The sequence below is a fragment of the Camelus bactrianus genome, chromosome 13, assembly GCF_048773025.1.
Source record: "Camelus bactrianus isolate YW-2024 breed Bactrian camel chromosome 13, ASM4877302v1, whole genome shotgun sequence".
NCBI classification, from domain to species: Eukaryota; Metazoa; Chordata; class Mammalia; order Artiodactyla; family Camelidae; genus Camelus; species Camelus bactrianus.
In genome coordinates, this window is record NC_133551.1 from 65,357,700 (window position 1) to 65,378,028 (window position 20,329).

The 20,329-nt window shown below is 34.2% G+C and overlaps 1 protein-coding gene across 9 annotated transcripts in view; it reads left to right on the forward strand.

The window, feature by feature from the left end:
• Positions 1–20,329, forward strand: part of EIF4G3 (eukaryotic translation initiation factor 4 gamma 3) — a 327,940-nt gene that overhangs the window by 254,049 nt on the left and 53,562 nt on the right. For all 9 annotated transcript variants that reach the window (XM_074377251.1, XM_074377254.1, XM_074377252.1 and 6 more), the window contains 2 exons: positions 324–494; positions 6,417–6,614. In XM_074377251.1, coding sequence (XP_074233352.1) covers positions 324–494; positions 6,417–6,614 — 369 coding nt within the window. The remainder of the gene's footprint in view (positions 1–323; positions 495–6,416; positions 6,615–20,329) is intronic.

Consider the following 20,329-nt stretch of genomic DNA (forward strand, 5'->3'; position numbering starts at 1 on the left):
AACTAGTTAAAAAAAAAAGGTGGAGCTTCAGTTAAGGGTAGTCTTTTTTGTTAAGAACAACAGCTTTATTAAACATAATTTTCCATCACTTTAGTTATCTCATTTAGGACTTCAGGATCAAAAATTGTGGTGGTGGAGAACATTATGGTGATGATATTCTAAGACACCCACCCCCCAAAAAAAGATCTTATCTGAATTGAGTGCTTAATACCCATCTTTGCATCTAGAAATGTTTGGTGTGACCATTAGTCTTGAACAACAGAGCAGAGACAGTAAATTGTAAGCACTCTGTATGGATATAATAAAGAATATTCTTGTCCTAGTTGTTGAATGTTGGACCACGGAGATCTCAACCTGGCCAGAGAAGAGAACCCAGGAAGATTATCACAGTCTCTGTAAAAGAAGATGTGCACCTGAAAAAGGCAGAGAACGCCTGGAAGCCCAGCCAGAAACGAGACAGCCAAGCTGAGGATCCTGAGAACATTAAAACCCAGGTGAGAACAGAAGCGCATTCTAACGTGGTTTTAGAATTATAATGATGTTGTTTTAATTTGTCATTTTCTCTGTTATATGTAGAGATTTTAGTTTAAGATTTTTTCTAATTTTATTATAAGCATTCTAAAAGTTATTCTAGGTGCCAACAACTTACTGTTTTCTCTTGAAATTGCTTTCTATGTGCTTTTCAAAACAGACACTATATTTAGAGGGCTCATACATCATAGAAGTCTATCATTCAGCCTTAGATCAATATTTACTTTCCTTAAAAATGTGTTTTTAGATTCTCAGTCATCACCCTTTGCTACTCTAGTTAGCATATTGCTTTATGGTTCATTTCTAATAAGTTAGAATTTAGAAACCCACCTTGTTTACAGTCTTCTGTAATAAAATTGAATTTGTTGCATCTTTCTGCACATATCCTGCCCTCAGAAGTCCTTAGGGTAAATTGAATGAATTCCTTTAGTCCAGACAAAGTTACTATTTTTGTGTGTCAAATGGTATAAAGTCTTTATTCATTTTTTGTACGCACAATGCCAGTTCCTGTCCCTGGGTTATCTCTGCTGTATCCTTAGGATGTTTTCGCTTCTAAGCACTAGTTTCTTCTTGAACTTGGCACTTATACCAGAGACAGGCATCAGAAGTCACATACCAACTTTTCAGTGATTCCTTACAATTTTTCCTCTCACCAAGAACAGTTTAGTATAGCAGTCAAAAGCTCCAGCTCTGGGGACAGAGGCAAGTTCTTAATCTCAACCGTAAAATGCAAGTACTAATATTACCTACCTCATGAGGCCATTGTGAGGATTTAATGAAGCAATAGAAAGCACTTGACATGATTTCTGGAGCCCAGTGACATACTCAGTATGCTAATGTTCCTGGAAAGAGATGTAACTTACAAATCATGATTTTGATTCAGCACCAACACAGAATCCCATACATAGTAGACTCCCAATAAATACTTGTTAAACGTTAAACTAACCAATAAAGTTCTTCATTCAAAGTCAGAACCAAGAGGAACTGATCCATCACAAAGCCATGTTGTCAAACCTTAATTGGCTGCTTGCCTTTGTTCATCTTTCTAGTAGTTGCTCCAGACATTTGTCCCTAAGTACATCCTTCTCCAGATTCACTAAAATCAAGTACCTAGTCTTCTCTCCATTTCTTCTCAGTGTATCTCAACCTTTTTAAAACAAACAAATAAAACACCTTCCACATCTCTCCCTCCAGTCCCTCTGAGAAGTGCTTAATGAATAGGGGCCTAAATGGCTTACAAAGGTATTTAAAATTCCTGCTGGATTTTTATCAGTAAAGATGAAGGTGTCTTGTTTAAGTATTTAAGACACTTGTTTTAGTGCCTTATCTCATTAAATTCTTACAACACCTATGAAAGAGGAAATAGGAATTGTCTTTTTGCCATTTGAGCAAACTGATGCTTTGAGAGATTGTTACTCACAGTGTTACTGCTACTGAATAGTCCATTTATTGTGATTTATAATCTGCCTTTCTTTACTCTGTAACAGAGTTCTCCCCAATATTATTATTATTATATTATAATAATTATATTGACTTCTTGAGGTATCGTTAATTAGCTGTTTTCTTTAGTGAATAAAGGAAATCCAGTGCAGAATATAGCCTTTTTCTTGACACTTTTTCTTCTAAATACAGAGCATCTTTGCTTCATACCCCAGTTGACCTGTTGCTCCTACTAATTATTATTCTAGTTCTTTCCTTTTGTCAAAACAAGTTTTATTGTTGCCTTCACTTCCAGAAAACTCTTCACCCTGACTTTTGTTTCTACCACTGTATTTATAACATTATGAATGACCACAGTGACCTTATTTTTCCTACATTGTACGATTTCATCTCCTTCTTGAAGCATTTCTAGAAAATCATTGCCTCATGACCTGTCTAGACTCCTACCACCTACATGTACTGCTGCAGTGGTTCCACAGCTGGGACCCGTGCTTCATCTCTCTTCGCTTGATACAGCATCCCCATTGCTGCTGCCCGACTCATCTACCTGAGGGACTGATTTTTATCTCTCCACTCTAGCTTTTGACCTAACATTTAAGACCTCATTTTCTCTCCCAAGTAGTGCACACTATCCTTTTGATCTTTCCTTGTTGTTTTCTATTCCTAAAATAGAAAATCATCAGTAACAATTCCTTTTTGTTTTCCCCTTTCTAAAGTGTCGTTTCCTTTTTCTTTCCATTTAGTCGGGGGTTTTTATGTGTTTTTTATTTTGTTTTTTTTGGAGGGTTTTGCTTTATTTTCTCTTTTTGTTTTGTTTTTTGGCCCTTCATAATATGACCCAATTCTCATTTCCTTCTAAAGGTATTTCCTGACTAACCCATTGCCACTGACCTCTCCTTGTATTTAAACAACTCTCTTCTCTGGTTCTTAATCAACCTCATGTTTTTTTGCTCTCTCACTTTTCTTATAACTTTCTTGTCTTTGCAGCTAAATTTTGATGATTTGGAAGTCAGTTCCTGTGCCTCTTGTTTCATTTGTACTTAATACAGAATTTGGAGGGAATCACGTAGATAGTCAGTTATAACGAATAAATGGTTTTCAATAAACTTTTTGTTTTTCTGATGCTGGAGATTTCTTTTTTTAAGTGAGCTATGAATTGTCAAATACCATTATATTAGTTTCAGATGTACAGTATAATGATTCGATATTTGTATATATTACAAGATGATCACCCCAATTAGTCTAATTAACATCCTTCATCATGCAGGGTTACAAATTTTTTTCCTCATGATAACTTCTCAAATATGCAATGCAGTGTTAACTATAGTCACTTGCTGTACATTACTTCAGTAAATGACCTTTTAATTATCATTATTTTTCTAAGCTTTAATTATCTTCTGAAACATTTGAGGATCTGAAGGCTGGGTTTTGTTTTTGTTTTATTTTGTTTTTATGTAAAGCACAGATTGAAGTTTTAGACCTAAATGATACTGTTTCAGTTGATACAGGTAGTGTAGAGAAGTGCAGTGACTCCCCCATCCCTAATAAACTTAAAGTTTTTTTCTTTATAAAAGTGACACTGACTCATTGCTGGAAAAGTTGACAGTATAATTTTTAAATAGATTTATTTACTATCTTGTGCCTAGAGAAACCTGTTAACATATTGGTACATATTCTAAAAATTCTTATAATTGGATACAAATTTCATAGGGGTCAAACAAAACATTTTATGATCCTCAGTTATTATATCATAGTTTCGTGGATTTTTACAATGTCATATTTTTACTGAGGCCTAATTTACATTTAACAAAATTTGCTTTTTTATGTATATAGTTGTTGACACTCACAGTCATGTAACTACTACCACAATCAAGATATAGAACATTTCCATCAGCCTCCCGAAATTTTCTTGTACTACTTTTTATTTATCCTCTTCCTCCCCATGCCCACTTCTGGCAATCAGTGATCTGTTTGCCCCTATGTTGCTCTTTTCAGGATATCATTTAAATGGAGTCATTATGAATATAACTTTTTTTAATCAGCATATGCATTTGATATTCATCCATAATACTACATGTATTACTAGATTATTCTTTATTAAGCAGAAGTATTCTGTTGTTTGGATATACTATAGATTGTTTTTCCAGTCACAAGATGAACAGATTCCAGGTTTTAACAATTATGAATAACATTGCTATGAACACCCACGTATAGGAATTGTGTAAACATACATTTTTGTTTCTTTGGGGTAAATTCCTAGCTATGAAATTGGTGAGTTGTATGGTAAATGTAAGTTTAACATTATTAGATAATTCCGAGCTGTTTTCCAGGATGATTATCATATCATTTTGTATTTCTACTGGCAAGGCATGACAGTTTCAATAATTCCACATTTTCACCAGCACTTGTTATTTTCTGCCTTACAATTTTTAACCATTCTAATGGATGTGTGCTAATATCTCATTGTAGTTTTAATTTGCATTTCCTAGATGACTAGTATGTTAGATGAGCCCCTTTTCATGTGCTTATTTGCCATTTGAGTATCTTCTTTGGTAAATTTTTTGTTTATATAATTTGGCCTGTTTCACTAGTTGGTGTGCTTTCTTATTGAGTTTTGAGAGTTCATTATATATTCTGGATACAAATGTGTATTTTGCAAAAATTTTCTCTCAGTCTGCAGTTTGTCTTTTCATTCTCTTAATAATGTCTTTTCCAAGCAGAAGTTTTTAACTTTGATGGTGCTCAATTTATCAATTTTTTCATTCACAGAATATGCTTTTTGCTGTCTTACCTAAAAAAGAATCTCTGCATACAAGAATACAAAGATTTTTGTCCTGTATTGTGTTCTATAAGTTTGTACTTTAAGGTTTTACATTTTATCCTGTGATCCAGTTTTACTTAATTTTTGTGTTATGGGTAAGGTATAGATCAAGATTTTTTTTTTTTTTGCTAATGGATATCCAATTGTTCCAGCACCATTTGTTGAAAAGACTATCCTTTCTCTGTTAAATTTCTTTTGTACCTTTGTTGAAAATCAATTCATCATATATGTATGAATCTATTTCTAGACTTTTCATTCTGTTCCAATGATCTGTGTGTCTGTCCTCTGGCCAATACCACACTGTCTTTGCGTGGTAGCTTCATATAGAAGTGCTGAAATTAGGTTATATGAGTCTTCCAAATTTGTTATTTTCCAAAATTGTTTAGGCTATTCTAGTTTTCTGTTTTTCCGTATAAATTGTAGAATCAACTTCTTGATTTGTACCACTCCCCCCCCCCCAAATAAAACCCCCTACATATTAGGATTTTTATTTTGATTGTGTTAAATTTGTAGATCACTTCGGAGAAAACTGGCTTCTTAGCAATAATGAATCTTCTAATACATGAGCAAGCTATGGATCTTCATTTATTTTGGTCCTCGATTTCTTTCATTTATAGTTTTGATTTATAGTTTTCATCATACAACTCTTACGGATATTTTGTTGGTTTCTTAAATAAGTACTTCATGGTTTTGTTGCTTTTGTAAATTTTACTCTTTTTAATGTAATTTCTATCTGTTGCTAATATGTAAAAATTAAATATTTGGATATTTGGATATTGACTTGTGTTCTACAACCCTGCTAGATTCACTTATTAATTCTAGTGTCTCTTTTTGTAAATTCTTTATGATTTTCTATGGAGATAATCGTATCATCTGTGAATAGGGAGTTTTATTTCTTCCTTTGAGATCTGTATGGACTGTGGTTTTTCTTTGCATTATTGCACTGACTGAGGACCTCCAGTAAGATTTTGAATAGGAATGGTGAAAACAGACATTTTTGCCTTGTTCCCAGTTTTAGGGGAAAGAATTCATTCTTTCATCAGTAAGTAGGGTTATCAATGCCCTTTTCTTAATTGAGGAAGTTCACTTCTGTTCCTAATTTGATAGGATTTCTACAGCATCGTTTTAAAAGACTCCTGCATAGTATTTTATACAATTTCTATTAAACCATAATGTAGACAAATTCCTATTTTAGGACATTTAAGTTATTTGCTATAAAGGGTTACTGATGGAAGTTATGATGGCTGAAGTCTTTTTTACCTAATCCTAGGTATGAATAAATTTCTAAAAGTAATTGCTGGTTCAAAGAGCACTTTACAGTTTTATGAATTTTAGTACACATTGCCAAATTGCCCTTAGAAATGTACCAAATGATAGTCCCACCAGTGAAGTATGAATATAGCTAGTTCCTCAGATTCTCACCAGTAGTGAAAAAGATGTGGTATAATTTGTTTTACTGTTAAAATAGATGAATTTGATTATTTCTCTGACTAGTTTAAAATCCTTGTTAATAATTTAGGAAATCGCACTTACAAATCGTAAACAAAATATTAATCCTTACAGAAAGCATCATGTTGTCACAGTTACTACAACGTTCTTTTCTTTTTTTGTGTGACCCTTCTAGGAACTTTTTAGAAAAGTTCGAAGTATCTTAAATAAGTTGACACCACAGATGTTCAACCAACTGATGAAGCAAGTGTCAGGACTTACTGTTGACACAGAGGAGCGGCTGAAAGGAGTCATTGACCTGGTCTTTGAGAAGGCTATTGATGAACCCAGTTTCTCTGTGGCTTACGCAAACATGTGTCGATGTCTAGTAACGGTAAGAAGAGAGGAAGGAGTAAAACCAGAAATCTCAAAGAGGTATATTCTCCCCTCACTACACATTCTTCCCAGATGTGTTAATGGGGCAAAGTAAAGGGGAGAATATATTTTTAGTGCTTATTAATATAATAGTCATTATATAAAAAGAATTTTGCTTTTTTTTAATATATAATCACCTCTGGAAGGAATATGGAGATTAGACTGAAATAGGCATGATATGGTCCTTCCAGTGTGAGGGAGATTAAATAAGGTTTGAATGAGTAATGTGAAATTTCTGTCCAATTTTTCCTGGGGTGTCATCTCACAGAAATAATGCAAATACTTACATTCACATCTAATTAAATTCAAAATTGAAAAACATGATTCTAATTCTAGCCTTGGTGGAAGTGACAGGGTAGTTGTGGTCATAAAGGGTTCAAAACTGATGATACTCTCTTAGAAACTATTAGACTTTTTTCTCTTTACATTGTCCACAGCCATTTAATCTCCACAGCCTGTCACATCTAGGGCAAGAAAGAATGGGAGACCAAAGAACTTCTGGTTAGTGTTCATTGTCTTCTATTCTGCAGTCATAGAACTGCCATGTACCATCTGTGTTTTCTCTGCCTGTTACTGTTACCAAGGTACTTTTATCAGAAATGTGTGTCCTTTAACATTTGAGTTTTTTCTTAATTATCACAACTTACTGTCTCTGTCCCTTGCAATGAAATGCAAAATTCTGTCATTCTAGCAGTGTTTTTGAGTACCTGTGTCAAAGATAGGTAAGTCTGTTGAGACTTGGAAAAGGTACATCTTCTGTCTTTAAGGAACTAAAAATCCATATTGGAAAAAAAACAGAATTAAGAAAAGAATCATTCATAAGGTGTTCTGTGATATTACAGTGTGTTGATGTCTGCATGGATGGTTTAGCCTGAAAAATCAAGTTGGAGAAAAAAAGAAATCACTGTATTCGTGGGAGAATGACAAACTTTTATGAAGCAAGTAGAGTTTGAGTTCAGCCTGGGTGGAAGTGGGTTGGGGGTACAAGTATAGAGAAGAAAGAACATATTCCAGGTAGGTTCAATCCTGAGGCAGCAAGCATGGCATAATAGTTACAAACACTAGCTTTGGAGAATCTCTTAGTTCTAGGTTTAACATTTTAACTTTAAAATTTAAATTCCAGCTCTGCTATTTGCTGACATAGTTATAGCCTCAGAATAGTTATATAACTTCTTTAAGCCTCATTTTTTAATCAATAAGATAAGATTAATTCATGTAACTTAAAGTTATTATAATGATAAAATTAAGTAAAATAAATGAGATTGTACATGTACAATTCCTAGCTTAATATTTGGCTTGTAGTAAGCCCTCAATAATTCAAAACTAAATTGATGGTGAAAAAATTGCAAAGGTCTTAAAATGTTGGCTATAGACTGAGGATGATTATAATAACAGAAACCGTCTATTTAGCACCTACTAGGCTGCAGTGTGGATAGGTGCTTTACATATATTATTTTTAATGGTTATTATAGCCCTGAAAGTTCAATATTGTTCATTAACTCCACTTTACTGAATGAGTAACTGAGGCTTTAAGAAAGGATAACTTGCTCAGGGTCACATAACTAGTAAGTGGCAATGTTAGAATTCAAATCTAGGATTACTTAACTCAGTCACTTGCCATAGTACCTTCTAATTAACATACCATAGGTGTTTGAGAGCAAACTGATTCTCCAGCTCATGCCTCTCATTTTCATTGTGACAGCCATGACATCCTGTAGTCAAAAATTAGAACTGGGACTAAAGCCCAGGTCTTCTGGCTCATACTTTTGTATTCTTTGCCAGTTTGGGATTTAAAGCCACAGGCAATGAAGGATTGTTAATTTTTTTAATAGAAGAGTTATTCTTGATGAAAATGATCTTTGAAAAGGCCTGGCAATAATTCAGGTTGCATTGGAATAGGAAGAATTCATGGATAAGCCAGCCTTTTATGTGACTTTTGTTGTGATCTGGCCTTTATAATAAGATTTTTTAAGCTTTACTCAATTATTTAAATTACAAAATAACAACCTATTGGAGTAAGTCAAACAATATAGGGATATAAACAGAAAAGGTTAATGCTCTTCACTTGTAGCCCCAGCCAGTTAAGCTTTTTTTCCTTCCAAGAGAATCCTTCCACAGTTTTCTTTATATTCATGATCATATAAAAACATACACAATACATATGTATAAAGAGGATATTTCAAATTTTTGTTTGAATTATTTCATTATTTTGCATTTTGCTTTTTTTTTTCCCCCCCAATTACTGTGTTTTGGATATCACCTTAGGTCATTTCAGATAGATTTTACTCATACATTTTTAGTGGTTGCATAATATTCCATTTTACACACACACAGTTTTTCCAGTAATTTTCCCTGCTTCCCCCCAACTACCACCACCATGTTTTTTTCTAGTTTTTTTGTTTGAAGGATTTTTTTTGGCACCCACAGGCAGCGCTGCAATAAACATCTAAGTGTATTTATTCTTACCTGCTGGAGCTTTTACTTCTTTAGCATAAGTTCCCTCAAAGTTACTTCATATACCAAAACATACATAGATGTATGTTTTTAAACAGTTTTTAATATATGCAGTTTGGAAAAAGAGAAGTTGCTTGTTTGTAGTTTTTGTCAAATTAATGATATAAATACTCTCTTCGTGGCTGATTTTAAGCTACCAACAGTTTGACATTTGACTCACAAATTCCTTTTTGACAGTTGGCTCTCTTGAACCAGGATGAACCAACTTTAGCACACTACTATGACAAGTATACAGAAATGTGTATATATCATTAGTGTACATAGAGCTCATTGTACATCAGCAAAGTGAATACATCTACCACCTTGGTCAGTAAATAGAATTATACCTTTCCCTCTTCCTTATACAAGCTAACCACTATCCTGATTTCTAACACCATACCTAACTTACTTGTGAGATACTGAAATAAAAGGGTGGCAATGGGAATAGAGTCATGGATTTCTTTTTTTTTTAACCAATTTTTAAAAGTTGAATTACAGTCAGTTTATAGTATTGTATCATTTTCTGATGTACAGCATAATGTTTCAATCATACATATACATATATATATTCCTTTTTATATTCTTTTTCATTATAGTTACTACAAGATACTGAATATAGTTCCTTGTGCTATACGGTATAAACTTGTTGTTTATCTATTTTATATATAGTAGTTAGTATCTGAAAATCTTGAACTCCCAGTTTACCACTTCCTGTTCCCATTCCCCACTGGTAACCATAAGTTTGTTTTCTATGTCTGTGAGTCTGTTTCTGTTTTGTAAATAAGTTCATTTGTGTCTTTCTTTTTAGATTCCACATACAAATGATATCATATGGTATTTTTTTTTCCTTTCTGGCTTACTTCACTTAGAATGACAATCTCCAGGTCCATCCATGTTGTTGCAAATGGGATTATTTTATTCTTTTTTTATGGCTGAATAGTCTTCCATTGTGTAAATATACGACAACTTCTTTATCCAATCATCTGTTGATGGACATTTAGGTTGTTTCTATGTCTTGGCCATTGTTTATAGTGCTGCTATGAAAAGTGGAGTGCATGTATCTTTTTGAATTAGAGTTCCCTCCAGATATATGCCCAGGAGTGGGATTGATGGATCATATGGTAAGTCTATTTTTAGTTTTTTGAGGAATCTGCATACTTTTTTCCATAATGGCTGCACCAAACTGCATTCCTACCAACAATGTAGGAAGGTTCCCTTTTCTTCACCCCTCTCCAGCATTTGTTTGTGGATTTTTTAATGACGGTCATTCTAACTGGTACAAGGTGATACCTCATTGTAGTTTTGATTTGAATTTCTCTGATAATTTAGTGATAATGAGCATTTTTTCATGTGCCTATTGGCCATTTGTATGTCTTCATTGGAGAGTTGCTTGTTTAGGTCTTCTGCCCGTTTTTGGATTGGGTTGTTTGAGAGTTTTTTGTTATTATATTGTATGAGCTATTTATATATTCTGGAAATTAAGCCTTTGTCAGTCGCATCATTTGCAAATATTTTCTCCCACTCCATAGGTTGTCTTTTTTGTTTTGTTTATGGTTTCCTTTGCAGTGCAAAAGCTTTTAAGTTTAATTAGGATTTCATTTATTTATTTTTGCTTTTATTTCTGTTGCCTGGGTAGACTGCCCTAGGAAAACATTGCTAAGATTTATGTCAGAAAATGTTTTGCCTGTGTATTCTTCTAAGAGTTTTATAGTGTCTCATGTTTGTCTTTAAGCCGTTTTGAGTTTATTTTTGTATGTGATGTGAGGGAGTGTTCTAATTTCATTGATTTACATGCAGCTGTCCAATTTTCCCAACACCACTTGCTGAAGAGACTGTCATTACTCCATTTTATGTTCTTGCCTCCTTTGTCAAAGATTAATTAACTAAGTGTGTGGGTTTATTTCTGGGCTTTGCTCTGTTCCATTGATCCGTATGTTTGTCACTGTGCCAATACCTTGCTATTTTGATTACTGTAGCTCTGTAGTATTGTCAGAAGTCTGGGAGGGTTATGACTCCAGTTTCATTCTTTTTCTTCAGTATTGCTTTGGCAATTCTTGGTCTTTTGTGATTCCATATAAATTTTAGGATTATTTTTTCTAGTTATGTGAAAAATATCCTGAGTAATTTGATAGGGATTTCATTAAATCTGTAGATTCCTTTGGTGAATATGGCCATTTTAACAATAAACAATATTAATTCTTTCAATGCAAGAGCATGGGATATCTTTCCAGTTCTTTAAATCATCTTTAATTTCCTTAATCAATGTTTGTAGTTCTCTGCATATTAAGTCTTTCACCTCCTTGGTCAGGTTTATTCCTAAGTATTTTATTTTTTTGATGCGATTTTTAAAAGGGATTGTTTTTTACTTTCCTTTTCTGATACTTCATTGTTAATGTAAAGAAATGCAGCTGTTTTCTGTATGTTACTCTTACATCCTGCTACCTTGCCAATTTTTTTTTTATCAGCTCTAATAGTTTTTGTGTGGAGCCTTTAGAGTTTTCTACATATAGTATCATGTCATTCACATCTAGTGACAATTTTACTTCTTCTCTTCCAGTTTGGATCCCTTTTGTTTCTTTTTCTTGTCTGATTGCTATGGCTATGACTTCCAGTACTGTGTTGAATAGAAGTGGTGAGACATCCTTGTCTTGTTCCAGATTTTAACAGGAAGGCTTTCAGCTTTTCACTGCTGAGTATTTTGTTGGATGTGGTTTTGTCATGAATAGCTTTTCTTATATTGAGATATGTTCCCTCTATATTCACTTTGGTAAGATTTGTTATCATAAATGAGTGTTGATAGAGTCGTAGATTTCTAACACACATGAAATACAAAAATCAAACAACTGTAAGAATAATGAAAATGTAAATATGAAAAGCTAATTTATTAGGAGAAAAATGAAGAGACTATCTTCATAAACTTTGAGTGGGGAAAAACTTCAAGATTCAAAATGAGTAATCTATAAGAGAGAAACATACCAAATCTGATTGCTAAAATGTATAATCCTTGGTGCAGCAAATGATGCCATAAATAAAATAAAAAGATAAAGCATTAGCCTAGGAGAATCTATTTGGAATACATATAGCTGCCTAAATATTAGAACCCAGAATTGAGGATAAAAGCAAATTGGTAAGGAAAAAAAAAGCCCAATTAAAAAATGGGCAGTTCTTAGAAATGAAAATTAATTGACTCATGAACTTAAGAAGTGATACTCAGTGATATTCATTATTAGGGAAATGACAAAATAAAAATACAGTTCTATACAAGTCACACCCATTCTATACAAGTCACACCCATTAGAGTGAAGGGAAAAAAAAAGAAACCATTTTAATTGTTGACAGAGATGAATATAATCACTGGAGAGTATTTGGACAACAGTGGTGAGGATGTTCACATACTATTCCCCAGTAATTTCACATCTTGATAGATACACCAGAGAAGTTCCCAGTTATGCACAAGGAATCATATATTAGAATGTTTATTTAGGTATTGTTTTTAATAGTAAATAATATGAAACAACTGTAATAAGCCTAAATAAAGACAATACAAATATACCACAATTTATTTGATCAGTGGATTTGAATACTAATTTTATATATATATAATATATATATAATATATAATTTTATATATATATATATATGCTGTGTTGAAATGAGTAACATAGTATTAAATGTATCAGCATAGATTAACCTCAAAAACAGTACTGAATTAACAGTATGATACCATTTAATAAAATTTTTAATGTGCAAAATAAAATTATTATTCATTAAATATATATATAAAATCATAGAAATTGGAAGTACTAAAACATCAAATTCAAGGTAAGAGAAAGAAGAAAGTGGGATTAAGGAAAAATATTATGGCTTCTGGTATTGTCAGGTTAGGTAATTTGGACCACCCTTCCATGAATAACAATTAGAAAAGCTGGTCACAATATTTTATAAAAATATAGAAGTCATCAGAGAGCTAAGAGATAGTAAAGAATTGCTAAGACTAAGTTCCTAGAAAAAGTGTAAATCAGAAGAAAACTGAAATAGTTGATAAAACTTCAGCATTGAAGAGGCAACTAAGAGTCTTGAATAGCTTGTTTTTCATAGATTAGTTGGGCAAGGGGGACAAAGGTTGAGACTAGGGCCCACCGAAAGGAATAGTGGAAGAGATTCTAGTAAATCCTCCTGTATTTTGGTTGGAATCTGATAGGACTGCATGGTTGAAATAAGGGTGAACCAGAAATTGTGCCTAGTTGTAGTTGAGGTTGACTGTCCTAGTATGAATATGCAACAGTTTATCCATTTTATTGTTGATGGGCAGTTTCAAGTTTTTACATATTATGAATAATGATACAAACATTTTTATGTCTGTTTTTTCGCACCTAAGAAATGTTATGTTTATTGGTTGGGTATATACTTAAGAATGCAAATGCTGATTTTTTTTTTTTTAAGGTGGCATGTCCATGGGCCAGTATTGCCCAAAATAGAAATGTTAGTATATGTTCCACTAATGCCAGCTTAAGCAGACTTTCCTTTAAACTTCTATTTACTATGCTGATGTTTCTGATGAAGTCAAACAAGACGTATCTACTCTGCAACATTTTTCTTCTTGACACTGTTTGGGTTTGTTCCTTTTCTTTTTTTAACATCATTATTTTGAGAAATAATTATCTACCTCCCAGTTGAATGAGAGAAATTGAAGACACTGAATAAAAAATTAAGCTGTTTCCCAGGGTAGGTGCTCCTTTTCTATAAATTGTAGTCATTAAGTTATTAACTTCATTGTTACTTATCAATATGTTTTACTGAAACACATCCACAGGTCAAATTGCAAGGTCTTTGGCCTGATTCATAGTCATGAGAAATGTATCTATCATGGATCATCAGTGTTGGTCTTTTGAAATAATAGAATCTGGTTATACTTGCCCACACAGTCATATTATGGTCTGTAGTAGTAGTAGTAAGAATAAGGAGTAGTGGGAATCATAGCAATAGTTTTTTGAGTTATGTGCTGAAGTGGTTACATCTAATTCATCTAATCCTCACAACCATTCTGTTATCCCTACTTCACAACTTTCTCTGAAAGTTAGAAAATTGCCTAAATAGGGATTTTATACATGTAGAGGTTTTGAATGTTAAATGATAGAACTTTATCTCAAACAATGGCCGAGATCAGTGGTTCTCAACCAGGGGTGGTTTTGTTCTCCAGGGGACCTTGGGCAAAGTCAGGAGACATTTTTGGTTATGGCTACTGGCATATTAGTGGGTAAAGGCCCAGGATGCTGCTAACCATTCTACAGTGCACAGGATCATTCCCCTACAACAAGGAACTGCCCAGCCCAGAATGCTAATACTGCCGAGGCTGAGAAATGTAGTAAAGATTGTTGAAATATAAATCTATGATTTAGGAGAGTTTTTTTTTTCATTGTTCAGAGCAGTTTTTAAATCTTTTTCCTGCCTCTGTGTCATTCACCTGGATCAGACATCCTCCATTTTAAAATCTCTTGTTATTTTGCATGCATTTTCTTTTTTGTTTGTTTGTTAGAATTCTGACATTTTTAATGACTTTCAACAAAGGGGCCAAGATAATTCAGTGGGAAATTCAGTAGTCTTTTCAACAAATGGTGCTGGGACAGTTGGATATATACAGCTTTGCATCCATTTTCTAGAGGAGGGCTTGAGAATACAATTATGTTGTGTGACATTTTCCCACAATATCTTAAAGGGTAGGTTTTTAAGAAAGGAATTTTTTAAATTTACAGAGAAAATTGATACAATAGTTTTGGCTTTACTAAGTTGCTCCGTGCCATATTTATTATTCACACAGACCCACTTATTTATACATATATCCAGCTGCCTGCTTCTACCAAGCTCAGCTAAGTGCAACCTCTGGTACGTAAAACTTAAGGTCATCAGAAGAGATAGTAAGTGAACTGTGCCTTTGGAGGATGCTGCTGCTTCTACTAAGTCAGCTCTTCGGTCAACGAATGACCGAAAAGACCTGCAAGACCCCCTTCACAAACTGCAGGGCATTTAACTAGAACTCAGTACTTCTTTTAGGAGGAGGAGGACATCTGAACTGAGAGACAGACAAAGAAAGGTAGACAAAAGAAATTGCTATCCTGTATCAAAATCTGTGCTTAAATAAAGCTTTAAGTTGGATTATTGGTAACTTTAAATTACAGTGCTTTTGTTTTAATCAAAATATAAAGAAAATCCCCATTTCAAAACCCCATTAGAATGTAAACTCCTAAGGGCAGAAACTTTTTCTGGTTTTTTTCCCACTGCGAAATTCCTAGTGCCTAAAGTGGTTCCTGGCCCATAATATACCCTCAGACATGTGTTTTGAGTGAGTAGGTAAATGCATGAATAAAAGAATAACCAACAGCTTGAGTTCATTTTATGCCTTAACTGTACTTTTGTTACTTCTTATCTCTGCTGTGGCAGGCATGCATACCTCAGCTATAAAGAATGGCACTAAAGGTAGATTTTTGAGCACTCTATGTCCTGTTATGCCAGATCCGGAACTTTCAATGTTGCCACTTTTTAAGTGCTTTAAAACAAGATGTGAAAAGAATGATAAGACTGTTCACAGGAAGAGACACTAAGAGAACAAGGGAAACAGTTAAATTTCATCAGAAATAAAGCCTGGAATTACAGACATGAAAAATTGTCCTTAGGCAGCAGCAAGTGGCTCGAGTCAACTGGAGGAGTAGGGATGTGCAACTTGCCTGATGAAAGATGAAAAATGTTTTAAAGGAAAGATTGATGAGAAATGATTACCCTTTCATAACTTGACTGCCCCCTTTTCAATCTTGTGGGCATCCCTCAGGACTATATATCTCTTTGGATGTATCTAGTAGAGCTGCATACTGATAGATGTGTTCATAATACATACAGACTGTTATGTTCAGTTTTAGGTGGTGATTTACTAAAGTTGGGACATAACCACTGATTAATGATAGTATGTCACCATGGACCCATGAGTTACAGTCACACAATTGATTTATTGCTGTTCACTACATTTTAGAGTTAGTCTGGGGGTACCACTTGTTTATATTTTACTAGTTGTTCCAAATACTTTACCTTAGAGCAGTACATGCTTCAAGGAAAATGACGACTGGGCCGTGAGTTACCATTAGCATCTTTATGTTCTGGGAGAGCGTTGAAAATCTTGAGTATGCTGAGCAAGGCTGGGGTTTGTCCTTCTATTTTCTGCTTTCTTATTTGACTACCATAATTAATGCACAGCTGACAGCCCTTGATGATTCTCAGGGAGTTTGATCCTTTTAGGGATAAGAAGTATCTACACTCAACACTTAACAAATATATTAGCAGTACAAGTGCTCTTGCTTGAAGAAAATGACTACTTGATGGTGACAATATTCACATCCAAGATTGCTGGCTGCCCAGTATGTGGACAGGTCTTATCACAATATGAGATGGACACTGTTACTTGACAGTGTAATATAATGTTGCACTGTTAGTTTACTACTATGTAATAAACGAAAAGGTAGGTGCTCTCCAATGAATATAGCTTGCCAGTCTTACTATAAAATATTTCCCCTTGACTGCCTCACTCCCTGAGAAATCATCTCCCAAACAACCCATTTGAAACACTTATAAATTTTGTTTTGATCACAAGAGTACTATTAGATGAAAATTATAGTTATTTAGAGAGATCTTTTTCTCACTGTTGTACATTTCCTTTCATTTTTCTTATTAATCCATGATCACATCTGCAAACATGTACTTTGTCTGCTGCTTTGAACTGAATGTTTGTGTCTCCCCCTAAATTCATATGTTAAAGCTCTAAGCCTCAGTGTGATAGTATTTGGAGACAATTAGCTTTCGATGCAGTCATAAGGGTGGAGCCCCATGATGGGATTAGTGCCTTTATAAGAAGAGAAAGAGGTACTAGAACTTCCTTTCCATCACATGAGGACAGAGGAGAAGGCAACTGTCTGCAAAGCAGGAAGAGAGTCTGTATGAAGAACCAAATCTCCTGGCACCTTGATTTTAGACTTCCAGCTTCCAGAACTGAGAAATAAATGTCTGTTGTTTAAGCGACTAGTCTTTGGTATTTTGTTACAGCAGCCCTAACAGACTAAGACACCAACTCTTCATATTCTTACCAGTTTTATTAAGTCTCCTGACCATTGTCCAGCAGACAACACATACTGCCTTAATAATGTCATAATCCTGTTGAATATATCATCTTCTAAGAAGGAAAAAATCACCATGCATCACAGTCCTCAGAGTTTATTGTCTCCCTGTCCTATTTCCATATTTCCACAGTCCTGTTAACCATCCCCAGAGGATATTAAGATCATGTTCCAAAACAAGTCTTTAGGGAGTATTGTACCTAGGCATTCATTCATCTAGAGACAAATGTGCTTACAGATCTGTGGCCATTCTGCTAATTATTTGGTTTTAATCCTTCCATGTGAATATCTCTAAAAAGCTCATGCACAATCACGTGTTCTTTAGGTCCTGTACATGTGAAATGTCCCATGACTATCATTTGGGGATAGCTGATAATCAATTCTCTTGCCTTTTGTGATTCTCTCCCTAATTGCTTTGTGAACTAACTTTACTTATATACTTTGATATCTATGTTATTACAATATAGGTTTCTCTTAATTTTTAATAATAAATATGCCAAATACAACTCTGTATTTAAATATATTAGTTTATTGGACTCTTAACTATGTGCTGGCCTCTATTATTTTTTTTGCTTAGACTATCTCATTTAATCCTTCAAACAATCCTAAGAGACAGATGTTATCAACCCTATTTTAGAAGGAAACAGAGGTTTGGTGAAGCTAAGTAACTTGGCCAAGGTCATATGACAGCTGGGATTATAACTATCTCCAAAGCTCCTATTTTAACAGCTACTTTATAATGTCCCTCAATCTGCAGTTGTTGGGATGTCTTCTTTTGCAGATGAAAGCTGAAAGGCTTAATGAGGTAACTTGCTCAAGTTTATGTACTGATTAGTTACAGAGTAGAGATTCAAACCCTGATTTTATAACCCACAATTCCAGTACTTTTTCAGCTTCACTGTTCCGAATGCCCCATTATTCTCTGTGACTTACAAAGTGCTCCCGTCAAAACAATTTCATTGGATGCTTAAAGCTGCACTCCAGATTAGATGCAGGGATTGTGCCTCCCTTTTTTTGGATGATGAAACTGAAACTTGGGTTAAAAGAATTGCCTTTGTTTAAAATCAAGTAAGCAAATCTTTTGATCTTTAACCTAACCTTTTCAACATAGCCTTCCCTACGTGAAATGTGTAAAGGACAAAGCTTTCTATACATTTTATATAGGGAAATTCTCCCTTACCTTATGTCATTTCTACTTGTTTCTATAAACCAAAATATCACAAGTTGTATATATTTAATCTTTCCGACTCATTTTTAATTCTAGTCCCTCTCGCCGTAAGACAGTGGCTTGGATTTTCATATTGTCCACATTGTCCCCATTTTCTACACAGTAAATCCATAGCGCAGGAAATATCCCTTTAAGGTGGACAAATTGTGTTCCAAGTGATTTTTATCTTATTAGTCTGTTTTGTCCTTAATGTTAATATAGATGATAGTGGTAAATATGCCAAGAAACTGGATAGGACCTTTTTACTAGTTTACTTGTGTTCCTATACAGTAGCAAATTGGATATAACTGCTGATTTTTAGAACCTTTAGTTTGTTATGGAAACTAATGCCATGTTGGTGCTCTGTTGTGTACCATCTTGCTCACAGATAAGCTTCTTACGGTGCATCATTGTATATTCTGGATCCTATGTAGTAAAAGACAGAGTCTACTTTGGGCTTTTGCTTTGGAAAACCTTCCCTTTCGTGTAGCGTTTCTTTTCTTTAAGGCTTGATTAAACACCTACTGTCTTGTGTGATTATAGGATAGGCCTGACTATGAAATGATCCGTGGTGGCTTGCATTTTATGGCCTGAATTTGGAAATGAGGGCATGTTAGCTTTTCTATGGTTGTCTCAAAAGTGCTTGATGATCTTCCCTTCTAAGTTAATGTTTCCTGCAGAAAAGACAGTGTTATGAAACACTAGGCCCTTGATTAACAAGAACTGGACTTGTTTAAATGGTCTTCCATGTCTCATTGGAATATACTGGACAGTATGTCATCTATTTTAGCAGAAATACAGTATCATACGCCTCAGTTCTGAAGAAGTTTCTCTAGCCATTCAGCCTTGATCAGCAGCTGTACAAGTCCATTTGGTTGATAACATTAACTCTTTTGTGAGTATAACTACAATGCATCCCATCTTTTACCAATTTCTCCTACTAAATCTAGGGCAAAGTCCATGCATCTTAGAACTTGGGGAGCCACTTTGTGATTCTAGAAAAACCATTTTGCTATATTATGCAATAGCTGTTCAGAATGGTACTTTGGATTTTATGTGTGAAATGGAATATTTTGGTCAACCACTGCACCAGTCCATTTTTTTTATATTCTAAATAAAAATATCTCTGTGTTTGGTTACAAGTAACTTTGAATATATGCACTGTTGCAATTACCAGAAAGCAATTATTATTGGATTTGAATAGAAATCTTGTAAGCATCTTGCCTCCAAGTGGCCCCTCCCTTCCTCTCTGGGTCTTTATATGTATCAAAAGAATGTTTCTAAGGTGGGCATTTATTAGACTGAACTTTTAGAGTACTAGTATTTTCTTCTGGCAGAGAAGAAATAATCAATAAACATAGTATATTGATAGTCAAGGGAAATACTAGCATTACAGTGTTATGATATCCCCCTGAGGAAAAGATATCTCAAAAATCTTCAAATGTATACCCCCTTCTGATTTTCTTCTAGAATAAGCATCTCACCGACAGTTTTCCTATGGCCATGAAATTCTCCCCTGGTTTGTCATTTTTATTTGTTCCTTTAAACCAAAGTACCTACAGTGGTAGTAAGAAAAGCAAAAGTAATAACCCTTCAGAGTTAAAAAGATCTAGACGAGGTCAAAGTCATAGTTGTAATAATGTTACATGGATTTCAAAGTCAGCTAGAGGTACAACCAGCCATAAAGGATACAGAGGAATGTGTATCTTTCCTGTATAAAACTGAAAACATCTTAGCATTGAAACATGAAATGCCTGAAGCTAAATGGTGTACCTCTTACAGAATGCTTACCTGTGGTTCAGTCAGCATTATTTTGTA